General features: G+C 52.4%; 8 protein-coding genes across 8 annotated transcripts; 3 read left to right on the top strand and 5 right to left on the bottom strand.

Annotated features, from left to right (window-relative positions):
* The first annotated feature begins 148 nt into the window (after positions 1-148).
* Positions 149-6,353, top strand: DL89DRAFT_266691 (uncharacterized protein). The gene is made up of 19 exons (XM_040887183.1): positions 149-289; positions 345-615; positions 644-886; positions 936-1,064; positions 1,087-1,152; positions 1,181-1,769; positions 1,816-1,928; positions 1,970-2,140; positions 2,212-2,562; positions 2,624-3,198; positions 3,233-3,539; positions 3,577-4,017; positions 4,091-4,255; positions 4,277-4,297; positions 4,319-4,787; positions 4,812-4,870; positions 4,895-5,019; positions 5,041-5,520; positions 5,549-6,353. Exons 1-19 carry the CDS (start codon positions 201-203, stop codon positions 6,078-6,080), a joined length of 5,196 nt encoding a protein of 1,731 aa, XP_040744061.1. The 5' UTR covers positions 149-200; the 3' UTR covers positions 6,081-6,353.
* Positions 6,354-7,115: 762 nt separating this feature from the next.
* DL89DRAFT_266690 (uncharacterized protein) lies at positions 7,116-8,027 on the top strand. The gene has a single exon (XM_040887182.1). It carries the CDS (start codon positions 7,328-7,330, stop codon positions 7,928-7,930), a length of 603 nt encoding a protein of 200 aa, XP_040744060.1. The 5' UTR covers positions 7,116-7,327; the 3' UTR covers positions 7,931-8,027.
* Positions 8,028-8,242: 215 nt separating this feature from the next.
* DL89DRAFT_292154 (uncharacterized protein) lies at positions 8,243-8,509 on the bottom strand (the record flags this gene model as incomplete). The annotated part of the gene is made up of 2 exons (XM_040890264.1): positions 8,243-8,411; positions 8,445-8,509. The coding sequence occupies 2 exons, from the start codon at positions 8,507-8,509 to the stop codon at positions 8,243-8,245; spliced, it is 234 nt and encodes a 77-aa protein (XP_040744059.1).
* Positions 8,510-9,615: 1,106 nt separating this feature from the next.
* Positions 9,616-11,077, bottom strand: DL89DRAFT_321966 (uncharacterized protein; the record flags this gene model as incomplete). Its single annotated transcript, XM_040891317.1, has 5 exons — positions 10,999-11,077; positions 10,823-10,933; positions 10,573-10,779; positions 9,720-9,831; positions 9,616-9,662 (listed from the first exon to the last, which is right to left on the bottom strand). The coding sequence occupies exons 1-5, from the start codon at positions 11,029-11,031 to the stop codon at positions 9,616-9,618; spliced, it is 510 nt and encodes a 169-aa protein (XP_040744058.1). The 5' UTR covers positions 11,032-11,077.
* Positions 11,078-11,433: 356 nt separating this feature from the next.
* Positions 11,434-11,972, bottom strand: DL89DRAFT_321965 (uncharacterized protein; the record flags this gene model as incomplete). Its single annotated transcript, XM_040891316.1, has 1 exon — positions 11,434-11,972. Exon 1 carries the CDS (start codon positions 11,878-11,880, stop codon positions 11,434-11,436), a length of 447 nt encoding a protein of 148 aa, XP_040744057.1. The 5' UTR covers positions 11,881-11,972.
* A 1,014-nt stretch (positions 11,973-12,986) lies between these two features.
* On the bottom strand, positions 12,987-14,149 carry DL89DRAFT_321964 (uncharacterized protein). Its single transcript, XM_040891315.1, has one exon. The coding sequence runs from the start codon at positions 14,142-14,144 to the stop codon at positions 13,008-13,010; it is 1,137 nt and encodes a 378-aa protein (XP_040744056.1). The 5' UTR covers positions 14,145-14,149; the 3' UTR covers positions 12,987-13,007.
* A 916-nt stretch (positions 14,150-15,065) lies between these two features.
* On the bottom strand, positions 15,066-17,176 carry DL89DRAFT_266688 (amidase signature enzyme). The gene has a single exon (XM_040887181.1). The coding sequence runs from the start codon at positions 16,998-17,000 to the stop codon at positions 15,384-15,386; it is 1,617 nt and encodes a 538-aa protein (XP_040744055.1). The 5' UTR covers positions 17,001-17,176; the 3' UTR covers positions 15,066-15,383.
* Positions 17,177-17,427: 251 nt separating this feature from the next.
* Positions 17,428-19,820, top strand: DL89DRAFT_321962 (uncharacterized protein; the record flags this gene model as incomplete). Its single annotated transcript, XM_040891314.1, has 1 exon — positions 17,428-19,820. The coding sequence occupies one exon, from the start codon at positions 17,428-17,430 to the stop codon at positions 19,765-19,767; it is 2,340 nt and encodes a 779-aa protein (XP_040744054.1). The 3' UTR covers positions 19,768-19,820.
* Between the last annotated feature and the right edge of the window lie 4,344 nt (positions 19,821-24,164).

Raw genomic sequence — 24,164 nt, 5'->3', positions numbered from 1 at the left:
TATAATTTTTCGCAACCCAGATATCAGCGGTCGCACATGATTGGGCCACGCCATTAACTCACGACACATGCATCTCGCAGACGCCCTGCTGCTGGCAGCAGACCCGACTCGTTTTCCAGCTAGGCAGCATCACCACTTGTTTTCTAGTCCTAATTCCACTACCATACACTATTTTCCATATATTTCTCTCATACTGAAGGATGACTGCTGCATTGTCGACAGATGCCTGGCGGCTGCTGGTTGAGGCCGAAATAGACACGGTTGTGCGGGAGCTACGCAAGAATGCGCTGTGGGCTGAAGTGGTTGAGCGTGATGGTATCGGCGCCCTGATGGGTCGGCGGCAGCCGCTGGCCCGGGCTCCACCAGGCCCTACACAAGTCAAAGCTAGAACCACCCTCTGCCCCGGGCACGGACAGCACAGTATGGACCAGCGCCAAAATCAAGCAGTACATGGACGAATTTAACAGCCGACGCAGCTTCGGCAAGGCTGGCGCAAGCATTGGCATGGCGGCATTTGGAGCCAGGGACGACGACAGCGAAGACGATGCATATGCAGTTAGCCGGATCATGATGCTCGAGTCGTTCCTGCTCTTGCGCGAGGCAATCAATGGCAGTGTCGGATCCGCGCACCATGGACCCGCAGCAGTTGCTCGATCCGTTCCTGCTGGTGATTCGCGACGCAGAGACAACCGGGCCAATTACGCGCTGCACTCTGGTCAGCGTGCAGCGGTTTCTGGCCCACGGGATCATTGACTTTGGCCGCTCGGCAGCAGCGCCCGTGTTCCTGGAGCTAGCTCGTGCGGTAACGCAGTGTCGGTTCGAGGCAACCGATGCAGCATCTGACGAGGCTGTATTGATGCAGATCCTGAATGTGCTCAGTGCCGTTGTGCCTGAGTCCTGGCGGCCACCATCTGACTGACGTCGTTGTGTGCGAGATCATGGAGACGGTGCTGAGCATGAGCTGCCAGATGCGCCTCAGTGAGATGCTGCGCAAGGCTGCCGAATCAACGCTATTTACGCTGGTTACGTTTGTATTTGGCAAGCTCAACACTATGCTGGGCGATGTTAATGAGCAGGAGGGCAAAGGGCGAGGAGAGCCGTACTGAGGCTGAGGATTTGGCCATGATCATGCCCTCCGCGTCAGCTATGCTGGTCAACACAGACCGCACGAAGCAGCGAGTCGACAGGCCCCTCCAACCCACCAGCGACATCGGCTCCTGTGTCGATCCATGAACCTGAGAACGAAGATGAAAACGGAAGCGAAAGCGCTGAGGATCCGGTCGTGCGTGCTGACTCTGCGCCTGATCTGACAGCTGCCGCTGAAGAGCTCGCGCTTACCAGCTTCTCGCTGCCAGCGATCCGCGAACTGTACCGTGTGCTAGTCACGCTTGTGAACCCACGCGATCTGCAGTACACAGACTCGATGCGGCTGCTGGCGCTCAATACGCTGCAGGTGGCATTCCAGACGGCTGGGGGAGCCATGGCAACCTTTGCGACGCTGCGTGAGCTGACTCTGGGCGACCTGAGCCACTATTTGCTGCTTGTCCTCCAGCGCGACCAGTCAGTATTGATTGCACCGGCGCTGCGTGTGCTTTTTCTGCTGTTTGCTTCGCATAGACGCGATACCAAGGGCATCTGGAACTGTTTTTGTGCCAGACATTTGGTCCGCATCATGTCGCCACCAGTGATTGAGCGCCAAGGCAGCCGGGCGAATTTGCGGAATGGTGGGACAGCGACTCCTGGATCTGGCCGTGCTACGCCCAAGCTTGGTGCTGGACCACAGCGGCGGACAGTCCAAGGCGCGTGTCATGGCAGAGAGCAAACGCGAGGACGATGTCGGCCTGGGGATCTCGGAGACAGCATCTAAACAGCCACATACTGAGAAGACACATCGTCGCAGCTCAGTTAGCACATTCAGCGCACCTGAAGTGCAGCCACCAGCGCCAGGCCTTGCCTCCAATGTCGCCAGTTGCTTGAGAACGAATATCCGCTGTCTTTTGACCAGGAAGTCGAGCTCTACAAGGAGACCTCGCTGCGCAAGGGTGTCCGTGGCCGCATTGCGATGCACGAGACGCGTCGCCAGCTGCTCGAGGGCCTGCATCATCTACTGACTGGAGACGAGTCGCTGATTACCGGACCTGTGGGTCAATTATGACTGCGATATGCAGCGCGGCAATATGTTTGACTTTTTGATCTCCTTTGTTCACCCAGCGCGCTGTTCCTTGGCCCGAGAGCCCCGATGACTCTGAGGACGAGGCGTTCTTGGATATCATGCTGTTCTTCCTGATCCGTATCGCCAATCGGGCTGGTGTTAAGCCGCCGCATGGAAAGTGGGCGCAGCTGCTTGGCCTTCCTGCTGGTGCTGATGAAGGCTGCGGCAAACCAGCGGATATCCAGGGTGCTTACCGCGAGCAGACCGCATGCTACGAATCTGCAGCTGACATTCCGCTGAGCATGGCGCAGCTGCAGGACCGCAAGAAGCACAAGGAAACCATGACGCGCGCTGCGCAGCTTTTCAACGAGAAGCCCAAGGACGGGATCGCATACCTGCAAAAGGTCGGCGTTCTGCCGCCCGATAACAGCACCGAGTTGTCGCAGCAGCTGGCACGATTCCTTGCGGGAGACGCCGACGCTTGACAAGAAGCTGCTGGGCGAGTTCCTGGCCAAGCCATCGAACCTGGAGGTGTTGCAGTCATACATCCAATTGTTTGACTTTTCAGGTCGCCGGCTCGACGAGGCTCTGCGCAGCATGCTGGGCACATTCAGACTGCCTGGCGAGTCGCAGCAGATCGAGCGGATCATGGAGACGTTTGCTGCAGCATACTCAGCCAGCGACCCAGCAGACGTGGCCAACAAGGACGCGGGATTTATTCTGTCGTACGCTGTGATTATGCTCAACGTCGACCAGCACTCGGTGAAGGTCAAGAACCGCATGCGCTTCGAGGACTTTGCGCGGAACCTGCGCGGTGTCAACGATGGGCAGGATTTCCGCACCGGGTTCCTGACCGACGTCTACAATGCGATCCGCGACCGCGAGATCATCTTCCCCGAAGAGCACGAGGGCGAGGCCGGCTTTGACTATGCGTGGCGTGAAATATCCTCGGATGACTCGACTGTGGGGCCGTGGGTGACTACGCGTGGCCGCACGGCCCAGTACGACCGCGGTGTGCTTGCAGCTACCTGGCCGCGGACTGCTGCGTGCCTTGGCTCGCATTCTGTCACACTTCTCCAGCGACCACACACTGCGCCTCGCCTTGTCGGGATTACATGCTTTGGTGGCCAGCGCCGCGCACTACAGGCTAGGCGCCTGCGTCGACGAGTCTCTGCGACTGATGGCGCAGCTGACCGGTCTCCTCGATCCCTCATTGCATAGCGATCTGATGGCACCGCAGGTGCTGACCCAGGCCAATGGTCGCTTTGCCATTGTCGATCCTGAGTCGCCAGCATCAGCCATCGGTACCATTGCTGAAGGGTTTGCTGGCTCGGAGCAGGTGGCCAGGCTGCGCGAGCAAGAGGATAAGGATTGGCAGCTGACGCATGTCGCTCTAGAATTTGGCAAGGACTATCCGTGGCCAGATCGCGCTGGTATCGCTGTTTGAGTTTGCGGCGCTGTGGCCGACCGAGATTGGCGAGCAAGGGTGGGCAGATATCTTGGAGATTGAGCGCATAGTCATCGATGCTGATCTGCTGCCGCACGATCTGCTTGGCATTGGCGACCTGCTTGTCGGCAATATGTGGGTTCCGCGCATCTCTACAGTACTGGCCAGGGATGCTGCCAAGGAGCGCATGCGCGCGAGGCAGTCCAGCAGAGCCGGTGCGCACCAGGCAGCGCAGCCTACAGGCGGTCTGTTCTCGGCCTTGACATCGTTCTTGGGCGGTGCGGGACCCAATGACCAGGCGCAGACCATGGGCCCGCGTCGCGAGCTCCGGTGGCGTTGGCGCGAGCAGCCCGAGGTGCTGGTTGAGCTGGTCCGCCGCAGCAAGCTCGCAGTCCAGGCCACTGCGGTCGATAGGCTTGTCGACTTTTCACGGATTCCCGAATCGTCGCTGCCGGCCCTGCTGTCGGCCATGTCCTGATTTATTCCCGCAGCCGCTGCCCACGCCACCAGGCACGCCCATCGATGACACGGCCAAGTCTGGTGGAGAGAAGCCAGCAGCTGCGGGGTCGCCTGGGCGCAATGACCCAACCGGTGGCGCCGTGGCGGACGAGATCGAGATAAACTACTCGCCAGCTTCGGTGTTCTTCTTTGAGGCAGTTGTCGCTTTGGTCGAAAAGTCGCCTGCGCGGGCGCCACTTGTCTGGTCGTGCATCGAGCAGCCACTGCAGCGCACGCTTGAGGCATCCGACACGTTATACCATTTTGCGCTGGAGCGGCTTGTCAGCGGGCTTCTGCGTATGGCCATCAGTGCACTCGATCTGAGCACCAAGCAGGAGGCCAACGGGACGCCACTGATGGATGTTGTTGAGCGCATTCTCCGGTGTATCGGGCTGCTGCGCGATGCCCAGGACGCGACATTCGACAGCGTCGTACCAGAGCTGGTGACTGGTATTGCGAAGCTCGTTGATACTGATGGGCATGCCCTAATTGCAGGCTCGACGAGCTGGGAGATTGTGCGGCAGCTAATCAAGCGCGTTGCGCGCACCAATAGCAGCACCTCGGATATCAACCGCCAGGCGCTGTCAGTGCTGGTTGAGATTGTGATTCTGATCAGAAGCGGGGCTGTCGAGCTATCAGTGTACTTTGCTGATGTGCTGGACATCCTGTCTGCGTTTATGCCTGCCGATCGTGAGCTGATTTCGTCCATGGCAGCTAAGCCATCAGGCGAGACATCCCAGCAGCTTTCGGCAGCCGATGTTGCGATGAAGCTTGTGGCGCTGCTGTACGACATGCAGGAGACTGCGAGGACGCAGCCAAAGACCACCAATGCAGCAATGTCGCCCAGTATGGCAGCTTCGCCGCATATGGCGTCTGCATCCCACCAGCACGCTTTTGGCGAGCATTCGGTCACATCGCATGCGTCGGTGCTGCCGCTTGGCAGGACGCCGGGCAAAATGACCCCAATGGCCATGTGGATTGCTGCTATGAACTCAATGGCTGCGTATGCGTGCACAGCACACCGCGACATCCGCCATCTGGCATGCACCAATGTCCAGCGGGCCATCTCGGCGCATTCCGACCCAGATGCTGCCTGGGCTGCCGCGACGTTCCACCGCATCCTGCTTCCGCTCATGGACACGCTGCTCCGGCCGGATCTGCTAGCGGACCAGGCGATGGAGGACACGCACGCCCGCTGCATTTCCATGCTGGCAATGTACTTTTTGCACAACGCTGCTGGTCTACAGCAGCTTGCGGGTACTGAGGGGGCAGCCCCAGGGTCACCGCGCAGTACCGCAGAGCATGCTGTCGACCAAGGCACTGGCAGTGAAGCAGCAGTGCTGCCGCTTGACCAGGTATGGCTGCGATTGGTCGGTGTTCTGGGCACATATATCCACACCAGCAACCTGGCGAGCTCGAGGCTGTCGCCGCGCGGCGATTCGACCACTCAGGCATCTGCGACGGACACAGCCCGGACCGCGGCGTGGACACCTGGGGGTGCTGGCGGAGCTGGCGGAAGAGAATATCAAGAACTGTGTGCTTGTTCTCGACACAATGGGGCTATTCGGCACGGACCGCGAGTCAAGCCCATTGTGGACTGCGTCATGGGACCGTCTGGACAAGGTCAGTCCGCAGCTCAAGGCGCACATTTTCCCATCTGCTGCCGACAATACTGAGCAGGTGACTCTTGCCAACAATGCCCAGGCTGCCGAGACTGGTCAGGAGCCGCTGTTCACCGAGGGTGCTGTGCCTGAATTTCCTGCACCGCTGCCTGATCAGCTGCCAGCGAGCGATGCCGGAAATCCTGCACCGGACCAGGTGAGCGACCAGACGGCACACGCAGCGACCAGACAAGAAGAATCAGCCGAGAAAACTGAGCCCAAGCCCGCACCTGGTGTCGCCCCACCACAGCAGCAGCAAAAACAGCCGCCCGTGAAGCCAGCCCGGCATGCACGCAAAAATATCATCATCGTCCCAGAGTGATATCCCGGCTCGGGGGGAACCCGACAGGCTGTTTGCGCTCACAATCTCGATAGTCGCATTTTGGCTTTATTTTTAGAATACAAGTCCGTTTGGCTTGTCGGATATGGCAAGGCACATGCTGCATTCCCCGGTGTGCTGCACGCGGACAGGGTATGAGGGAATGTAGACATCACAGGCACATGGGAACCACATTCCCTTTCTTTTGTCTGCCTTTTGCCGGCAACAGCGGTCCATGACCCAGGCAATTAATGCAGCACCCAATTAATTTCTTGCGACGCAATGCGGTTTGGCCTGCCGTCAGCCTGACAATAGCCACCAAGTATGTGCCCGGCGGAAGGGTCACGTCTGCCACGGTGGAACGGATATTTCTCTAAAAATGCTCTGTTGCAGACAATCGCCCAGAGCCCGCGACACCACAACAACAATGGGGTATGTAGTCTCGACATATCGGGCTACATTGAGGGTGGCTTTGCCACTCGCACCAGGCGAACAAGCGTTCGCTCCCCCAACTGCACCAACATTTTTCCCATCTCTTCTCTCTGCCCGAAAATAAGAAAATAAAGCGCCCACCGACGCGCACCATATGACTTGCTCGCTCGTCGTTGTTGTCAAAGGAGCGAGGGGTGGCGTGCCATGCATGCCATCTAATTTACCTCCAGCTGGCTGCCATCTCGTGTATCCAAATAAACACCGGCGCATGTTCGCTGCTGCTACTCTGATATCGTTCATGTTGTGTGCAACCATTCGATGCAAAGGAAATGAGGAGCGCGAAAGAGATGGACCGACCTCGCAAATCCAAATGCGACTCGATTGCCTTATTCCGCAATCCCAACTCCAACCAATTCCTAGCCCTGGATGCCTGCTGAGGGTGGGCGAGCGGAGCAGCCCAGCCACGGAAACCCCAAGCGCAGCTGCTTTTTTGTGTTTGCTCGAGAACCTGGCCAGCGAGAGAAAAAAAAAAAAAAGTCAGCGGTCTGCCCTGGGGGATAAATAGGCTGTCCCGCGCCCAACCCGCCCCTTGCTAAAACCGTCCTCTGTACAACAGCCCCAGCCCACTCTCCTAATTAACTTTCATATCGCAAACCACTACTATTTCTGTACTTTTTCTTATTTCTCAGCAACAAAATTCCCCGCCTTGTCCTCTCGTCCATCTCCACTGCTCAATCCTCACACCCCTTCTCTCCTGCTCTACCATCTAGGTCTTCGTTGGTACAACGCTATATTTTTAATTTGCTACACATGCAACAATGACTGACAGCCTTGTTGACGATTACGAATATCGGGTGCCTGAGTCCGAGATATATCGGGATCTGGTTCTTCTGCAGGGCATGTCTGCGCAGACATCGCGGCTCAGGCGGCGGCGGCGCAGCCTCATGCTGATGCAGCGCATGTTTGAGGCGACCAAGCCGTACCAGCCTGATCACTCGCAGCCGACCAGCCCAACCTACATGACATCGCCCACATCAATGACGTTCCAGCGGATCCCGACGCCAGACGAAACAGCACAGCGGCCAAGCACAATGGGGTCAATGACGATGGCGATGCGGCGCAACAAGTCACGGGCCTCTGTGCCAATTCCGCTGAAGCTGCTGCTGCCCGGATCGGCTGGCGTCGGGCGGCCAATGTCGTGCAAGGTCCGGGCAATGGCAACTCCGCCCGCCTCCCCTACGCCATCGCGCGCATCGATAAACCCGCGCTTCTCTGATGCCCACGTTGAGTACGTTGGCAAGGATTGTGTTATCCACAACGGCGCCCAGGCCATTGACATTGCTGCAGAGTTCGCCACACAGCGGGCTGCGCCGAGACTTGTTCAGTTCCCGCCATTGTCTCTGCACATGTCGCAGCCATGAACACAAATTGGTCTGTTGTTATCTGTAATACGGCGGACAAAACCGTCTGCCATGTCTTATTTCCTCCTTTGTTAAAAATAAACTTGTTTTTATATTTTGTCGCTGGTGCAGACGCGCTGGGTTGTTAAGCTGGGAGAATGGGCAAATGAATGAAATGTGTATATTGTGATAAGGTTCAAGTGAAGAAGTACTGTACAGGAATGCGATTTTGGACGGGCTTGCTTTTTTCTGGGCAGAAGGACCCGCTGGTCTAACCCCCCGGCAGGAGCGTATCAGGCTAATTAGGATGGTGGGTGTGCGAAAAAGCGGTGCTCAAAAATTGATGATCCGAGGAACATCGAACCGCAGATCCTGGGGCCACGCGCTCTGCGCCGAAGTGACGAAGCGCAGGACCGACTTGATCTCGGAATCCTCCACTGCCTCTGGCAACGGCACGTCGATTTCTTGGTCCGAGCCAACTGTGGAGGCGGTCATATGGGACCTCGTGCTTGTGTGCCGCGAAAGCACACGGCACCGTGTCCGCTGAGCAACCAGGCCGGAGCTCAGAATGTAATCGGGGATGGCTGCGCTCATGTTCATTATGTAAAGGAAATTAATAGTTGTGTAGCAGGAGGTAAGACTAGATGTTGCAAGATAAAAAGGGGGAGAAGAGGGTGGTATGTGTTCCAAACAAAAAGCTGCCCTCTAGGTAACCTTGGCCCTGCGCCGGTTGCTTTTATACAAGCACCCGCTGACATGCCTGGCACCTAAGCCTGCAGCGCAGGCCAGAATTAGAGAAAATTTTGCCAACCCGCTTGTGGGCTGCTTGGACGGGTCTATTTTTGGACTGGATGCCGCATTGTGTCCAGTCAGCCAGCGTCTTCCTTTCCATATAAAGGTTCTTTGTTGGACCTGCCACTGCAGAATACGTGCGTCATTCTCGATCGCTCGCACCCAGCGTTAGACCAAATTGAGCGCCGGACGCACGCCACGGTGCTATTTATTTTTGTCGCGGTGATAGCACTCCATCCTGCGCGCTACTATTCGCACACGTCCTGCGTCTAGGCTAAACGCCTTGTGCATACAAGATTTACAAAGACGGGTCCTGGCCACAGAGCTACTTTTCTTATCCTGCCAGGGGCACTATTTTCAGCGAAAGAGGGGTAAAGTAGACGGTATACTCTTTAGCCGGAGCAACGAGCGAGATGCTCTGGGATTCCCTTCTGCTGGCTGCTTAGCAGTAGGCAGCTGCAATCTTTGGAGCCCCGCCTGCGGACGCGGCAAGCCGAAAACCAAAACAAAAGTTATTACTCGAAAAAAATTGTCGGCCGTTGGTGCTACTGTAACAGGCCCTGCTGCTTTGGCTTGGACCCACGCTTAACACGAGATCGCTTGGTCAGGCGAAAGGAACCCTGGCCTCTTCTTGCTGTCGAGCACTCGCCCATCTTGGTTTTGTTCTTTGCCCCTACGCCCAGAGGCGGGATCGTGATTGTTTCACAGGTGCAACCATTTCACGCCCACCCGCAGGGGATTTTCGATAAAAAGGTAACCCAACCTCGTTCAGTTAGGCATTCGGCGGATCTTGCGCAGCATGCCCTGGCAGAAAAGCAAGCCTGCGGGAGACGTAGCGAGACCAGTCTGCTAAAGGAATGTATTATTACTTGTAATGAGGTTTTGTGGAACAGTTATTTAGCACCGTTTTCTTCTCACTTGGACCCATCGCCATTGAGGATCTTCAGGAGCTCATCAATGACTTCGGCCAGAGGAGGCGTGGTAGAGGCTATTCGCTGGCTTATTTTTAGCTCTGGACGGTGGGGCTCGCTGGGGTTCTCGAACGACGGGAGCGCTGGCCGCCTGCGGCTAATCGTTTGGTTGAAGGTGCGGAGGCGCCGGGTGCTGTCGCTGCGCCGGTATCTGTCGGACTGGACGGTCAACCCGCGTGACACGAGGAATTCTGGGCAAGAACTGTCGATTACAGACGGCATGCTGTACCAGCGGAAGATCAACTACACGGATAGAAATGAGAGGGTAGGAAATAGGGAGGGCAAGGAGGGGTGGTATGTAGGATAGGTTATTGGTCGGCTCTTCAGGGGAAAGGCAAGGAAGGGCGGCGTACCCACACCCTTTATATGGCTCCTGAGGAAGGGAGAAAAGAGCATCTGCATACGCGAAGAGAGCAGTTACCGAGAGAAGCATGCAAACAACACTGGGGCTCTGTCCTGGCCACCCACACTGAGGCAAACAACCTTCTCTTGCCTGTCGCATGTGTAGACTCAAATATAATGGTGATGAAACGGAAACAAATGCCGCCCAGTATCAATTCGGGGGTGAGAGAAGCATAAACACCGCGTGCTTCGGCTCGAGTTTTCGGGCTGGCCCGCCTCTGCTCCCCAGCTACTAACTTTAGTCACCCCTTGTTGTTCCTAGAATCACTTCTTTTGCCGTGAACAAAATATTTGATTCAAGAGCATCCGCTTTAGTACATATTGGCCCTTTCCCAGACAATCCATGGCGGTTGTTCTCTCAACATTTTTTTGCGACGACGGCAACTAAAAGCGATGGGTTCAAATTGCTGACAGCGCCACGCATTAGAAAACGGAGCTCAAGAAGAGGTGCGCATACATGTGTATGCGTGTTTATAAATAGATAGCCTGCGCCTTTACAAGCCGAGGTTTGGCCAGGCGGTACCCAGATGTCGCCGAGAGATGTGCAACTGACACTGTGCCAATAACATCTACAATGCGGATGCTGCCAACATACGTGTTTGCTGACCGCATACTCTCGGGGGTCTTGTAATCTGTGAATTGGGGAATCTCAAACGGGCTGCTGATTCCGAGTGTGTTAAGAGCCGGCAGTCCGTGCAATTCTTCCTTGTGGTGTGCGGCCCGGCACAGTTTGAGGGTTCTGACAGACTGCTTCGAGGTGGGCACCTGGCGTGGGCCCACTAAATCTCCTGATTCGCATCCAGATGGTCGCCGCACGCGCGTGGGTGAACCGACCGAAGACCATCTCGACACTAGCGATCTACGTAGACGCGTCCCCAGGCTTACCTGGCTCGGTGAAGTCTCGGAAATTGAACGGTAAGGGACCGAGATATATGATGACGACGGAATGCAATCCATTGTAGTAGAATTGAGGTGCTGTGAGGATATTAAGGAGGCACGGAAACCACTCGGCAGGTATACCCTCTTTTTGGCTGCACCAGACAGCGTTTATATACCGCACTCCTCCGCACCTGCGGCAAAAGCAGGTCCAAACATGCTGTAGTCAGAGACGATAATGTGGAGCAGTTTGAAAGCAATTCTTTTCCCCGCACATCTCCACCTGCTGCTATGTTTCTTTTCCTCTGGGTTTAGCTGATTCACCTTTGCCTTAGGCTAGTGGAGATATATGTGTGCTATTTGCTCTAACCTAAAACAACAAATACCCGAGAACACGGAGCAAGACACCATTTAAGAAGGTATTCAGAAACATCATTTTCTGTCGAAGGTTTGGAATTAGAATACAGGTTTGGAAGGTCGAGTCTAGAAATTAATGATTTTTGGCTTGGCGATGCCGAACCGCTGGCCGGCGGTAATCGATGCGTTGCGGGGCCGCTGCACACGAATGAACTCCTCAGGAGAGATCAGCTTGCTGACCTCGGTCGGCGTGCTGTAGTACATGGATGGCGTGCTGCTCATCACAGTGCTCCTTTTGTTTGGCATGCTGCCGTTAGACGGATGCGAGGACATTGAGAATGACTCGATGTCAAAAGACTGCAGCTCGTCCGCGGTGGGCAGCGACCGCTCATCATCTAGCGTGAGAAGCAGGTCCTTTGGCTGGCCCGAGGACGTGGGTGGTGGTGAGTCTGAGGAGATGCTGCTCCGCGAGAAGCTAGAGCGTCTTCGGCGGTACTCGCGCGCATTGTCGCCGCGCTCAAGCAGGTACTGGGGTATAGAGTAATTGTGGTTCATTGTCCAACTACTGTGCATATGACAATGGACAGGTATATAGAGAAAAATTCAATGGTGCGTAAGCTGAATAGGGCGCAATGAGCCCTGGGCGACGGCAGGATACTTTTTATACTCTGAGGCGGCAAGGGTTGTAGAAAGGGGTGCTTGCTATCACTCTTGCCCCTTTGTCATCCATGCCTAGCTTCGCTCTTACATGTTTGTTCCACAACGCACCTGGGCACAGGGGCGTATGGCAGCTTTGCAAGCTTGTTGCTATAGCACAAAGGCGGGTTTATTTTGGGGAGGAGTAGCCAGTGGAGAAAGTACCGCATTGGCTTGTGTTCATGCCATCCCCGATCACTGGCCAGGCTCAACCCGGAGAAATAACACAACCGCATCGAAAGGACATCGCAACGATCGCAATAATTCATGCAGTTTTGCCAATGGACCCGGTGGTCGTCTGATTCATGCTCCCAGTGCTGGCCTGCGGCTAATATGCCAAACCCTTTATTTCGGAGCTTATCTGCGAATTGTTTGCATAGATCAAATGGTGCCTCTTGGTCACTTGTGTCTGTCCAGGCCAGTGCAAGGGAATATCGTTGGCTAGAGAGAATACTTTAGAGATATCGACTGTGGTAAGTCTGTTTATATTCACCTCCGTAGTAACCATTTGAACCTATCCGTTCACAGAGGTCCAAGCACCTAGTTCTTCTGGACAATGTCCGCTCAGCCGTGATTAGAACTCCATGCAGTCTAATCACGGCTATGAACACGGATGCACCAGTAACCCGATCTGCATATCGAGAGCAGTGCTCATAAATGTCCGGCAAATCTCTGCAACACGATCTCGGAGGCGATTCGAAATGTTTGTTTAGCCGCTAGTATACCACCGCTGTCCCAAGTATAGCTGAGGGGTTACTGTTTGTGTTCGATTTAGTCTTTTAAGGCAAATCCCTGGATGTAACGATGGAGGAATATAGTTTGTGTAACTACATTCTCCGCCGTCTAGGCACCCCAGTGTAATGCTCAATTCTGAGTTGTATTCAAGATGCCACCGAGGCAGCTTGGACTGTGGACAAATGGTGCATGCGGAACCAGCGGCGGCTCGACACCAGCTGGCCGATAATTGATTCTAGTCATAGTTTATTGGAAACGCCATTCACTAACTACAGAATGATACGCGAGCCCCCTCCTTCGTCTGGATGAGGGAACGGATTGAACGGCGGCTGCGCATATTCCCTATAAGCAACCTGGCCCATGCCAATAGTGTCGCCGTTTCCGGCCTGAGCACAAGTCTTTTCGGTATTCCCGCTGGTCAAACGTGTTGTTGACTGTTCACGGACCTCGGCGTAGTCTGTGGTGTTTGTTACGTGATGCGTCTCATCCAAGTACTCCTTGTGCAATCCGTCAAGAGACAGCTTGAGTAGCCACTTTTGGAGGTACTCTTCGCGGTGGAAGATGCACTGGTAGACTGGATACACTAGCAGAATAAAGCTTGCGGTGCATCCCATGGTCAAATCAAACATGACTGCCATTGACCTGACGGCACGGCTCTGTGCGTAGTGCAGGTACACAATGTGCACAACAATCATCTCTATGTCTGTCGACAAAGCCATGGCAGCAATGGCAACAGTCTCGAACCGTTCGTTGAATGCAGTATGGATATTGCGAATGCGCCACACCAGAACGGCAACAACCGACCATAGCGAGGCAACGATGCCCAGACACACGAAGCGGTATGGGGCGACATAGTGACAGGACTTGAACTTGTCAAGATAAATGACGGTCATGTAGTTGGGAAGTACGGTGCTGATGATGCAGAACAAAAGAACCACAAGGATAAACAGAAATATAGGCAGATGGAACCGCACGCCGTGTGCCGAACGCCGCTGAACAAAGATGCGGTCCAGCAGGTAAACCCGGAACAGGCTTGAGCACGTAAATGTGTATCCAAACCCGATGCGGATCCAAACCGCTGGGAGAATGCAGTGTCGCCACACCCCCTCAATCTCAACAAGCCCATTGCTAACCACCGAGCCAATGAACCATCCGAATGCTCCGACCCACATCATAGTCGCCAGCGGAAGATTTTTGGCACGTAGCGGGGGATAGCTGCGATTTAGCCATGCATACAGCGTCATTAGCCCAGCCAACGAGTACAGCGCGAGACCAATACCAAAGATGATGCGGTCGGACAGGCCAACAGGATCGCGCGGGATGAATGGCCTGGTCTGGTTCTCTATCATCTCCTTATCCATGTAATACGGCGCCCGCTTTTCAAAGACATGCTGAGGATTGTTCATGATGCAATAGGTGAAAAATAATACTATAATAAAAATGAGGGGTAACTGTAAGCAAACAGTGCTGGCGCCAGGTGAAGCAGTGCTGGCACCAGGTGAAGCAGACAGGGTGGGTCCAAAGGTGACGCCCAAGCTGGATTTCGCCTGAAGCTACTTTGAACTCCGTCCAAAATCCATGTAAAAGCTTGTGAATTCCTGCTCGACGTATGGTCCGATCGTCCGTCAATCAGGTTTGGGGAGCTGAATGGGTAGATTACAAATTGCTCAGTGCAATTTGTTCCTTGATAACAATTTTCTGGCTCATGGGCGATTGCCAACCACACCAATAGGCAGAATTTTTGTATAGAAGGGCAATAGAACCGAAGGAAGGGCTGTTACCCAGTTGGACCTGACCAGGGTGATGTAAGCCAAGGCATATATGCTGGAGCCGCACACTCATTGTCCAGAGAAGTCTACAAAAGCAGCAAAGCTTTATCAGTGGACATGTTCATGGACGTCGGGGTCATGCGAGCCTTCGACAGTGCTTATAAAAACCGCATGCACTGAGGGAGGGCCAATCCCATGCTATCCCTAAAGGCGAAAAATATAGATGTTGGCTGCGATCCTAAGGAGTCCGTTTCTTACACTCGCACTTGTATTTGAACGTGGCAGATCGCAAAGGTTTTTACGTCAACAACAGAAAATTTAGTAACGACAATCGTCAGCCCAAATGGAAATATGTGGTGTTGTTCTCCCCTGAAACGCAATCAAACGTGCAGAGTATTACAAAACACTGCTGCTTTGCAAGGCATGGTGTCGCCTGTGGTTTGAATTGGGTGTCGTAAACATTGGCTCAGCAGCCGCTTGGCTGTTGCATCAACTAGCTAAGCCCAGTGCGTAGTCAGGCTAGGTGATAGCCTTCATCAGGGCAACTAAAGTTTATTGGCTCGCTGGCCAACATGTATCATGGTGATCATTGGGATCAGACCGGCTGGCTCATTTTTAGTCTATAAAAAGATGCTAATCAGCGGCTAATCGGTCAGGTCCAGATCAGCACTGGTGTCTCGTCTTGCAGCCAATGGCTAAACAGATCGGCACGTGGAGTATAGCCTCTTGGAATGTGGGCTCACCTCTATGTGGGCCAAACACTGCATGCTGCATATTGAAGGTGGTTGCTAGTACTGCATTAAATACCAATTGATTACAGCATCTTTACAATGGAATTGTCGAACAATGGCACGTCCCCAAGCAGACGCTTGCTGCTTACACCGGCACACCTAGTCTTGTAGGCGGCACCCAGCCGCCAAAACCTTCTTGGAGCTTCACCGCTGCTGCAATGGTACGGATATCCTGGTTCTTGCGCGCAACCACCATTACACCAATAGGAATTCCCTTCTTGTTCAGGCCCATTGGGGCGTGAGTGACAGGGTAGCCAAGGGCATTGAAAATGGCAGTGTAGCCAACCCACACGGTGTGGGTTAGACTCCATCCATGGCGCTGTGCCGGCTTAGGCTGCGGCGGCATAATAAGAATACCGTTCTCGCCGAGCAGCTCATCGAGCTGTTGCTTCAGTTTGGCCCAGTATTCGGTGACATCCGCGTATTTGCCGCCCAACAGCTTCCCTGAAACGGCGAACATGAGCGGTCCAGGCGAATACTGTGACTTGCCACCCAAAATACGAAGGGCCTCACGGGAAGTACTGACTGGTGGCTGATCTTCACCAGCCAAGGTGACAGGGACCGGTACCTCACCATCGCGGATAACTGGCAGGAATTTGAAGGCGGTAGTTAGGGGGTTAACAAATGGCTTGATTCTCTTGACCTTGCTGCCGCCAAGGAATTTTCCAGCGCGGACAACTGCATCGCGCAGCTCTTTGCTGACTCTAGGAGTCACAAGGCTGTTACCGAGTCCCTCTGGCATAATAATAACGCTGAGCTCGCTGAAATCAACTGTTGACGGATCTCCTATTTCCTGAGATGCAAGAATCGACAAAGTCGGCGCAATATCTTCAGCATAGCGGCACATGACACCCTTGGTGAAGCAGCTTCGGGCGTTGTCAGACTGCAGCTCGGGGTACGTTGTCGGGTCATGTGGAATCATTCCGGCAGTAGGCCGGTGTCCAAAGACTCCGCAGAAAAGCGACGGGATCGGAATGCTGCCACCAATATCGGTGGCGATTCCGACCGGTGAAGCACCGGATCCAAGAAGTGCACCCTCGCCGCTCGAGCTGCCGCCGGGCGTCAGAGAAAAGTTGTATGGGTTCAGGGTGCGGCCATAAATGGCGTTGTCGCTCTCGACAGTCGTGGAGAGCGTCGGGGTATTGGTCACGCCAAGGATGATGAAGCCGGCATCGATTATGTTTTGGACAGGCTTGGATGTGACACAGGACACAGGCTCTCGCTTCTGACGCCAGGAAAGGCCATATGTGTTTGGAAGTCCTTCGACAGCAATGGACTCCTTGATGGTGATTGGCACACCCAGGAACGGTTGCGAATCGAAGGCTGACAAGTCACCAGTGGCAACCAGCTTGTCAACAGCCTCGGCATCCTCGATGGCCTTGTCAAATCTGTCTGCAACCAGCCCGTTGACCAGAGGGTTGACCTGTTTGATTCGCTCAATATAGGCTGCGACAACCTGCCTCGACGTGACCTCACCGGTGCGAATCATGCGTGCCAGCTCGGTGGCCGAGTGCTGCAGAATCGGGTTGTAGATATCCAGCGACGAGCGCGGATCCTTTGCCAATGTTTTGGCGTGCTTCTTTTTGGCGCCGATATTGTTGGCACGGTATATGCCAAACTGGAGCGCCTTCTGCGTTGGGTAGAAGACGAGCCAGTGCACTGGCTTGAGCATGATGTCCGCAACATCAAGTAGCACAGTCATGGTTTAGAGATATATTAGCTGTCGAAAGTTGAGGTAGTGAGATGAAGGATGTGCTGCAGGCTGTGGAAAAAAAACTTGATGTGGTCGACTGCCACGTTCCAAGAACGGTGCTTTTAAGCAGAAATCAAGCGCGGCAGCAGGCATGCTGACCCTCCCCATTGCCATGGTGCTCGCACTATTCCGCGTTTGGAAGAAGACAACAAAAATATATGCGGAAAAGGGAAACCAGAATGTAGGCGCATTCTGATAAATGGGCGTTGTCAAAATATCCTCATTATTACGGCTCGGCTTGGGCGGCTCATTTCAGGGCAGCTGGTGTTGCAATAATGTATGCAGGCTTAAACTGCCAAGACTGTTGTAAACTTGCATCGTCACAACACTACCCGTTCTTCGTCAACCCCATTTCTTCTATTGAATTTAGAGAATTATGAATCAGGAACAACAACAACAACAAGCCAGCTCGCCGAATTCAACAAAGGCAGGCCTGCTGAAGCGCTCAGCACGCATTATGTGGAGGTACAAGAAAACGACGTTGTTTGCGGCTGGTCTTGCATACTTTGTTTACAGGCGACAGCAACGGCAGCGCAACCGGCTGGATCGTGCACCAATCATCGACGGCACAATGCTTGCCTGGCGCATCCATGAGGGCTCCATTATCGAAGCCCCTGAGCCCATGTCATTCGAGCTGAGCTGGCTCAGCCGGTTCCTCCGCAAACTCTCTGGAAAGAACGACGAAATGAGCATGCTGCGGGCGCTGATGGCCCTGGAGATGGCCGCGGACGACCCACGCATCAAGGGGCTGGTGGTCAAGCTGGGACCAGCCCCAGACTCCAACGAGCAGACAAACTCTACCGGCACTGGGCTAGGCGTTGCCCAAGTCCAGGAGCTGCGCCAGGCGCTTGAGCAGTTTAGAGCCAAGAAGGAGCAGCAGCTGGGGGCAGGCAGCGGCCGCACGTACTTTTATACTGACTCGTTTGACGACCAGCTCACCTACTACCTGGCGTCGGCATTTAGCGACATCATCGTCCAGCCCACTGGCCAGCTGCCGCTGACGGGTCTGTCGGGCACACAGATGTACTTCAAAGACCTGCTGGACAAGATTGGGCTCAAGATGCACGTCGAGGCGCGCAAGGAATATAAGAGCGTGGTGGCCCCTTATTCCCAGTCGTCAATGCCCGAGAAGCACCGCGAAAACATGATGGACTTGCTAAACTCGCTCAATGACACCATTATCGACGACATTGCGACATCGCGTGGCTCGAGCATTCTGAGCCAGTGCAAGGACACGCACATTAAGGCTCAGGACATTGTCCGCAAGGCCATGGAAGAGGGCCCGATTATCGCCCCCGATGCCCTGGGGTCGGGTCTGGTCTCGGCGCTAGGCTACACGTACGACGTGGCTTCCATTGTTGGTCCACGTAAGCTTACTCTAATCAACACCTATGCGGATGCGCGGCGTCTTGAGATTGAGACCAATGAGATGAGTGGCGGCGCCTATGATGAAAGCGGGTCGACAAAGGAACTCGCAAAGAGCATGCTGATATCCAGCGACAAGGCTGCGATGGCCTCGGCCCTGAAGCTCCTGGAATCAGACCAGCCTGTGACTGTCGGCGTGGTCTACTTACTGGGCGGAATCGAGCGGTTTGGTCCGCGCGGTGCCAAGGCCGTTTGCCAGTCTCTACTTGACGCTGCCAAGGACCCGACAGTCTCGGCTATCGTCCTGCGTATCGACTCGGGCGGCGGCGATGTGATTGCCAGCGACACTATTGGCGCCTATGTCGACTATGTGCAGGACAAGTTTGGCAAGCCTGTGGTTGCATCCTACGGCAACGTCTCTGCATCTGGAGCCTACTACGCTTCGACGTCGTGCAAGCGCATTTTTGCCAGCCCAGGAACAATCACTGGCAGCATTGGCGTTGCATCAATGCGGCCAGTGGTAACTAAGAAGCTGCTGGAGTTTATTGGCACCAATGTCGAGGAGCTATACACTGTTGACAACAAGTCTGATTCGATTTTCCGCGAGCCAGAAGGCGCGGCACTCGAGCGCTACCGCCGCACCATCGACATCATCTACGACGACTTTAAGAGCCGCGTTGCCAAGGGCCGTGGATACAGCAGCGACCAGGTCGAGGATGTCGCCCGTGGCCGGGTGTTTACTGGTGTCCAGGCTCTACAGAACGGACTTGTTGACGAGCTGGGCAGTTTCACGCGAGCCATCGAGGCAAGCGCGCAGATGGGTTTCGAGGCACGCACCGACATTGCCACGAAGCTTGCCGAATTCTACTCACAGAGGCTCATCAATAGCGTGCGGCATAAGGCAGTGGCAGCGGGTCTCTTTGACTCTGTGGACAAAGCCCAAGAGGAATCGCCAGTCGACATCAAGGTCGTTGCGAGTGGCACTGACCCGGATGCTGAGACCATCAAGGATGGTGTTTTGAAGGGTGCTGTGTACAAGAAGGGCGCTTTCACGGCGGATCTGCTGAAGAACGTCAAGGTCAAAGTGTTCCCTGAGGAGGCATCGGTTGCACGTCGTCTGATTTCCAAGGCCAGGAATCTGGGCGGCGACGGCGATGGCGACGACAGTGCTGAGGATGTTCAGCTGGCAGCTGGCGATACCTCCAGCTCATTCTTTGGTACTTTTGCCAAGACTGCAGTTCGTTCGGCCTTAGCCGAAGAGATTGAGCGAATCCTGTCCAATCCATCGTCCGCATTCAAGGGCAATAAGGCTGGTGCTCGCTTTGAGTCAGACGATATCAACTTCAAGTAGATTAGTTCTTGTATGAATCTAGTAGACCTTGAGTATAATATTTGTCATTATCCCTATTCATGCACTGGTGCAATGTGGTTTTTTGTATACACATTAGAACAATTGGTCGGTGCTCAGAAACAGAAGCGATGTTTGGTAGTGCGAAGGACGGTATATAACGCATGTCGAACTGCACAGGCATTTGCACCGCATTCCTTTTCTTGTTTATTAGTTGTCAGTTCAACAATAAAATATGCGCATCTCTAGCAGCACACACCGTTATTCTTCGCTTATCCATCCAGCATGTCTCCTAAACCGACTTTATGATATACTTGAATGCAAGTGCAGTGCATGTGGATATACAATAGCTGATGCCCATGGATATGCTTATGCAATCACTGATAACGTGTCATAGCGGCTGGGAAGAAGTGTAGCATTCCAACCTTCCTGAATCCAGTTAACCAAAACTTGATATAGCAGTACCCGTAATTCATCCAATTAACCAGCGAACTAAGGAATCTAACTAGTAGTAGATCTAGTAGTATTGAATATCAATGTATGAAATGAAGCCCTACAGATAGATCCGAAGAGACCTTATCAGGATTCATTGATGTGCTTTTATCACTGCGCAAGCGAGAGGAACTATGCGTACTGCGATGTATTGGGCTGCTGATGCACCACGATCACATCACCGAGCTTAGGTTTTTACCTTGCTAACAACTGCCTGCAAACATTTGAACATTGTATGCGTGGGTTGGGGAGTATAGCAGTACCTTTTTTGAAGTTGTCTGGGGCTAGTGATGTTCTAGAGCTTGTCAAAATAAAAGGCTGTGGATTTTACCTTCTACTTCGAATATCAGCTCAATCCATGGCAACAGCATTTGGTAGTACCCGTATACTAACATATACATCAATTATACTATAATCAGATAGTATGTTTTCGGTTTGGCTGCTCTGTAGTACAGTTCTGTTGACTTCATTGCGATTATTACTGCAATAATGATCTCTATATACTTGAGCGTTGCTATACTGCTGGGAATAATGAGTATGGCGTTTAAATGCTAATATATTGGCTCACTATGCTGTATTCGGGAACCTAGTCTAAGAGTAGGAATAGGGCGTCTACAAATGTGCGTGTTGACATTAGCTGGGTATATATTTCTTGTCATGGACTAGTGTGGTAGTTAAATCAATGCTTGGACTTTCCCTCTCCAGATTCTCAGTAGCTGTGGTCTCGGAAACATGTGGGAAGCACTGATTCATCTTCCGATTGTCAAAAGCCAATCAAGTAGAGGTACTGCCATCTGCATGTGCTTGGCTTTTAGTACTGTTGTGCGGTCGATGATGACCATCATGATGACGCCATGCCAATTGTCAAGTCAACCGACAACAAAAGCAGCTCTCACGGTGAACCAATGGAGATATCTAGCAGGACCCTGTGACCACTACAACCACAGCTTGTTGCCCTGGTTTCGCTGATGCACCCAGATATCGCACAGCAGCGAAATCTTCAAAAAGGGCAGTGCGCAGGCATTTTTAGTTTTTCTTTTTCCCCTTTTCTTTTTTAGTTTTGAAATTCTATATGAAGTTAAAAATCACAAAAGCAATATTGGCGCTACGTGCCATATTTATAAACACAGCAGTAGGATGGAACACATATGCCAGAGAATCAAACATGATTGTTCCCGAAAAACAATTGCATCACAGTATGCATGCTTGGCAAACCCGCACACCTCCTACTGGTCGATGCACCCTATCTGGGGACAGTGACGTTTAATGACAAGCCATCGACCATAGTGACAATACAGCCAGCCCAGCACAATTAGCCAACGGCACTCTGAAACTATATAAGCAACTGTCTGCCCGTGCTGAGCCCAACTCTCACTATCCACGGCTTCAATTACTATTTGTCTTCCACAGTTCATCCATTTCTTTCCTGCACACTTACAACTACGAGGACTTTTGTGTAATGCGCAATACTGGTTTTCATCATTGCTTCTAGGGCGCTCTGTAGGCCTGTCTGCTTCCGCTGCACAGTGGATATGTTACGGCTGCTTGTACACCTGCGCAACCGAGACGGAGATGGTAGAGCACTGTCGTGCGTTTGGCCATGACTATTACGATCGCTGAATAGGGAAAGGTCCAAGCCGCTTATCGTGACGCGAGCTACTTTTTCGTTTTATAGTTTGACAAATAATTGTGTGTATATAAATAGCATCAAGCACATGCTATAATATTCCTGCAAATATGAAGTCACTATTGTCGACTAATGAGCTGATATCCAGCATTAAATACATGTGGATTATGACACCGGGCAGTCGGTAGTAGAATTCATATTTATCCGTGGCTACAGTCATACATTGACTAAATGGCATGTATTGTGAGTCAAGGTGCGATGTGCGCGCTTGTGCAGGAATGTAAATATGTTGACATTCGGCAACCCATGCCTTCGCCACCATGTGCAGATCCAAATCCCACCTATATAAACTTTGTGGCCGGAACGGCCCATCCTCCTTTTTTCTCCTCAGCGAAATTTCCATTTATTCATTCCATAAAGCTCATAACTACCGTATTCTCTGAAGGTTAACAAATAATTAACGCAAATTCAGTTTTGCTGTCCGATGATATTCAATTTGTGGTGCTTAGCCACATGCAGGTTATTAAACAAGCCTCTTTTTTCTTCCATTTGGTGGACCAGGCTCAGCCCCTTACCGATCTCTTCCACTTTTCTATGCTCCGCTGCTCATCCCCACACTCTCAGCGCCTCGCATTGCATCTGTCCATATTTGTCGAGGTCTCATTCCTAAAACTCACATATATAAACGGTTCCCCTTTGTCATCGTCTCTCCTTCACTCCCATCCACTCCTGCGCATTCCAACTCAAAAAACACCACTTCCTTCATATTCCATCATTACACATTATAGTAGAGCATCCCACCCATCGGCAAACGCTGGATAAGATATACAAGTCCTAAACATTTTGGACTCTACTTCGCTACATCACTTCTTAATCATACCTTTATTGCAGCCTAAATATGCAGTTGTTAAACAGCAAGAACAATTACTTCGTCACTGTCATATCGGTTTGAGTTTCTCCAGAGAGACACTACGAGTTCCCTGTGTACGAATGCGATATATGTGGTCATCTGGTCCATAGCCAGGAAGAGATGAATCAGCACACAAACACCACACGGCATGATTTGTGGCTTCTGTAGCTTGCTTTCTGGCATGTCATAAATTGTAAATTGTCAATAAATAAAGCTATCTTATATACGCACTAAAATTACTCCGGCCGTGATGCGAAGGTCGGCTGTTAGTCAACATAATTTGACAAGCTAATAAAAGTGTCATGGCGAACCAATCATTTGAGCTTTGTCTGATGGTTGTTAGTGTAATGGTAGTCTTGCTCATCTCTTGTCTCGAGGGCCTGTTGCAGCATGTCTCTTGTGTGGCCTTCTTCGTTATCGTAGTTGTGCCTGAAGTATCAGCAGCAATACCCTGCGGAATGTAATGTGGTCATTGGTTATTTGTCACTTTGTCGATTGTGCCATTCCTGCGTGCGTAAGCAAAGGCTTGCACCGACAATGACATTCCTATTAACTGTCCCAACATGTCCAACTTGACAGATGCTGTAGGGATTCGAAACAAGCGTAAGCCTTAAAAACGAAAGGCTATTACGCCTCAAAATTCCCAGCATCCAAGCGATATAGAATCAAGCAGTTAGGACTACAAACCCGAGCATCTTGACATGCCCAAACTTACGCCTGATGTTATCCTAATGCTATCTAACTAGCATCATAAGGATGTCAGGAGAATAGGTTATGTAAGCACTAAAAAATTGGGTATGCTCGGGATTGCGGCGAAACCTGTAATGAATATGAGGAGTGTGCCGACTAGCTCTTATATAACGGGACACTTCTAAACATCTAGCCTGCGATGAGTACATTTGCTTTATATTCATTCTCCATTATTTGACTGGAAAACAATGTCATTCTTTAGATGACCGTATTTACTTTTGTCAAATGATCAAGTAGACTATTTCCAGACTTACCCCACAATGGTTATTGAATGCTTATTGTAGCTACAACATCGTTATGCGTGGATTTGTAGCCATATCTATTTGGAACATGGGTATATGCGATTCAGCTGCCAATGGTATTAATGGCGAACATTGGAAGTTCTTCATATTGCTCTCATGAGAGCTATGGCAATAAAAATGGCCCTGTTATACCTACAATTATTTATGAGCTCTCATCAGTCGACAACACATGGGTGGTTAGGTATTAAAACAAATCCTTACATCTATACAACAAGATACATCCATATTCTACTGTAATGATGGTATATAAAAGGCGGTGTAAGCTACCACCTCTTCCGTTTTCAACACCATACCTTTCGTCCACTCTTGATTAATACGA

Source organism: Linderina pennispora, assembly GCF_002104995.1.
Source record: "Linderina pennispora strain ATCC 12442 chromosome Unknown DL89scaffold_5, whole genome shotgun sequence".
Lineage (NCBI taxonomy): Eukaryota > Fungi > Kickxellomycota > Kickxellomycetes > Kickxellales > Kickxellaceae > Linderina > Linderina pennispora.
The sequence above is the reverse complement of the archived record's forward strand: the minus strand, read 5'-3'. Positions and strand labels throughout refer to the sequence as shown.

Excerpts from the sequence above, each read along its gene's own strand:
- DL89DRAFT_321964 (XM_040891315.1), bottom strand. The coding sequence starts at position 14,144 with ATGAACAATCCTCAGCATGTCTTTGAAAAGCGGGCGCCGTATTACATG.
- DL89DRAFT_266691 (XM_040887183.1), top strand. The coding sequence starts at position 201 with ATGACTGCTGCATTGTCGACAGATGCCTGGCGGCTGCTGGTTGAGGCC. Across the intron at positions 887-935 it reads TGAATGTGCTCAGTGCCGTT|ATCATGGAGACGGTGCTGAG; the intron begins GTGCCTGAGTCC and ends GTTGTGTGCGAG. Across the intron at positions 4,871-4,894 it reads CCGATGTTGCGATGAAGCTT|GAGACTGCGAGGACGCAGCC; the intron begins GTGGCGCTGCTG and ends TACGACATGCAG.
- DL89DRAFT_266690 (XM_040887182.1), top strand. The coding sequence starts at position 7,328 with ATGACTGACAGCCTTGTTGACGATTACGAATATCGGGTGCCTGAGTCC.
- DL89DRAFT_266688 (XM_040887181.1), bottom strand. The coding sequence starts at position 17,000 with ATGACTGTGCTACTTGATGTTGCGGACATCATGCTCAAGCCAGTGCAC.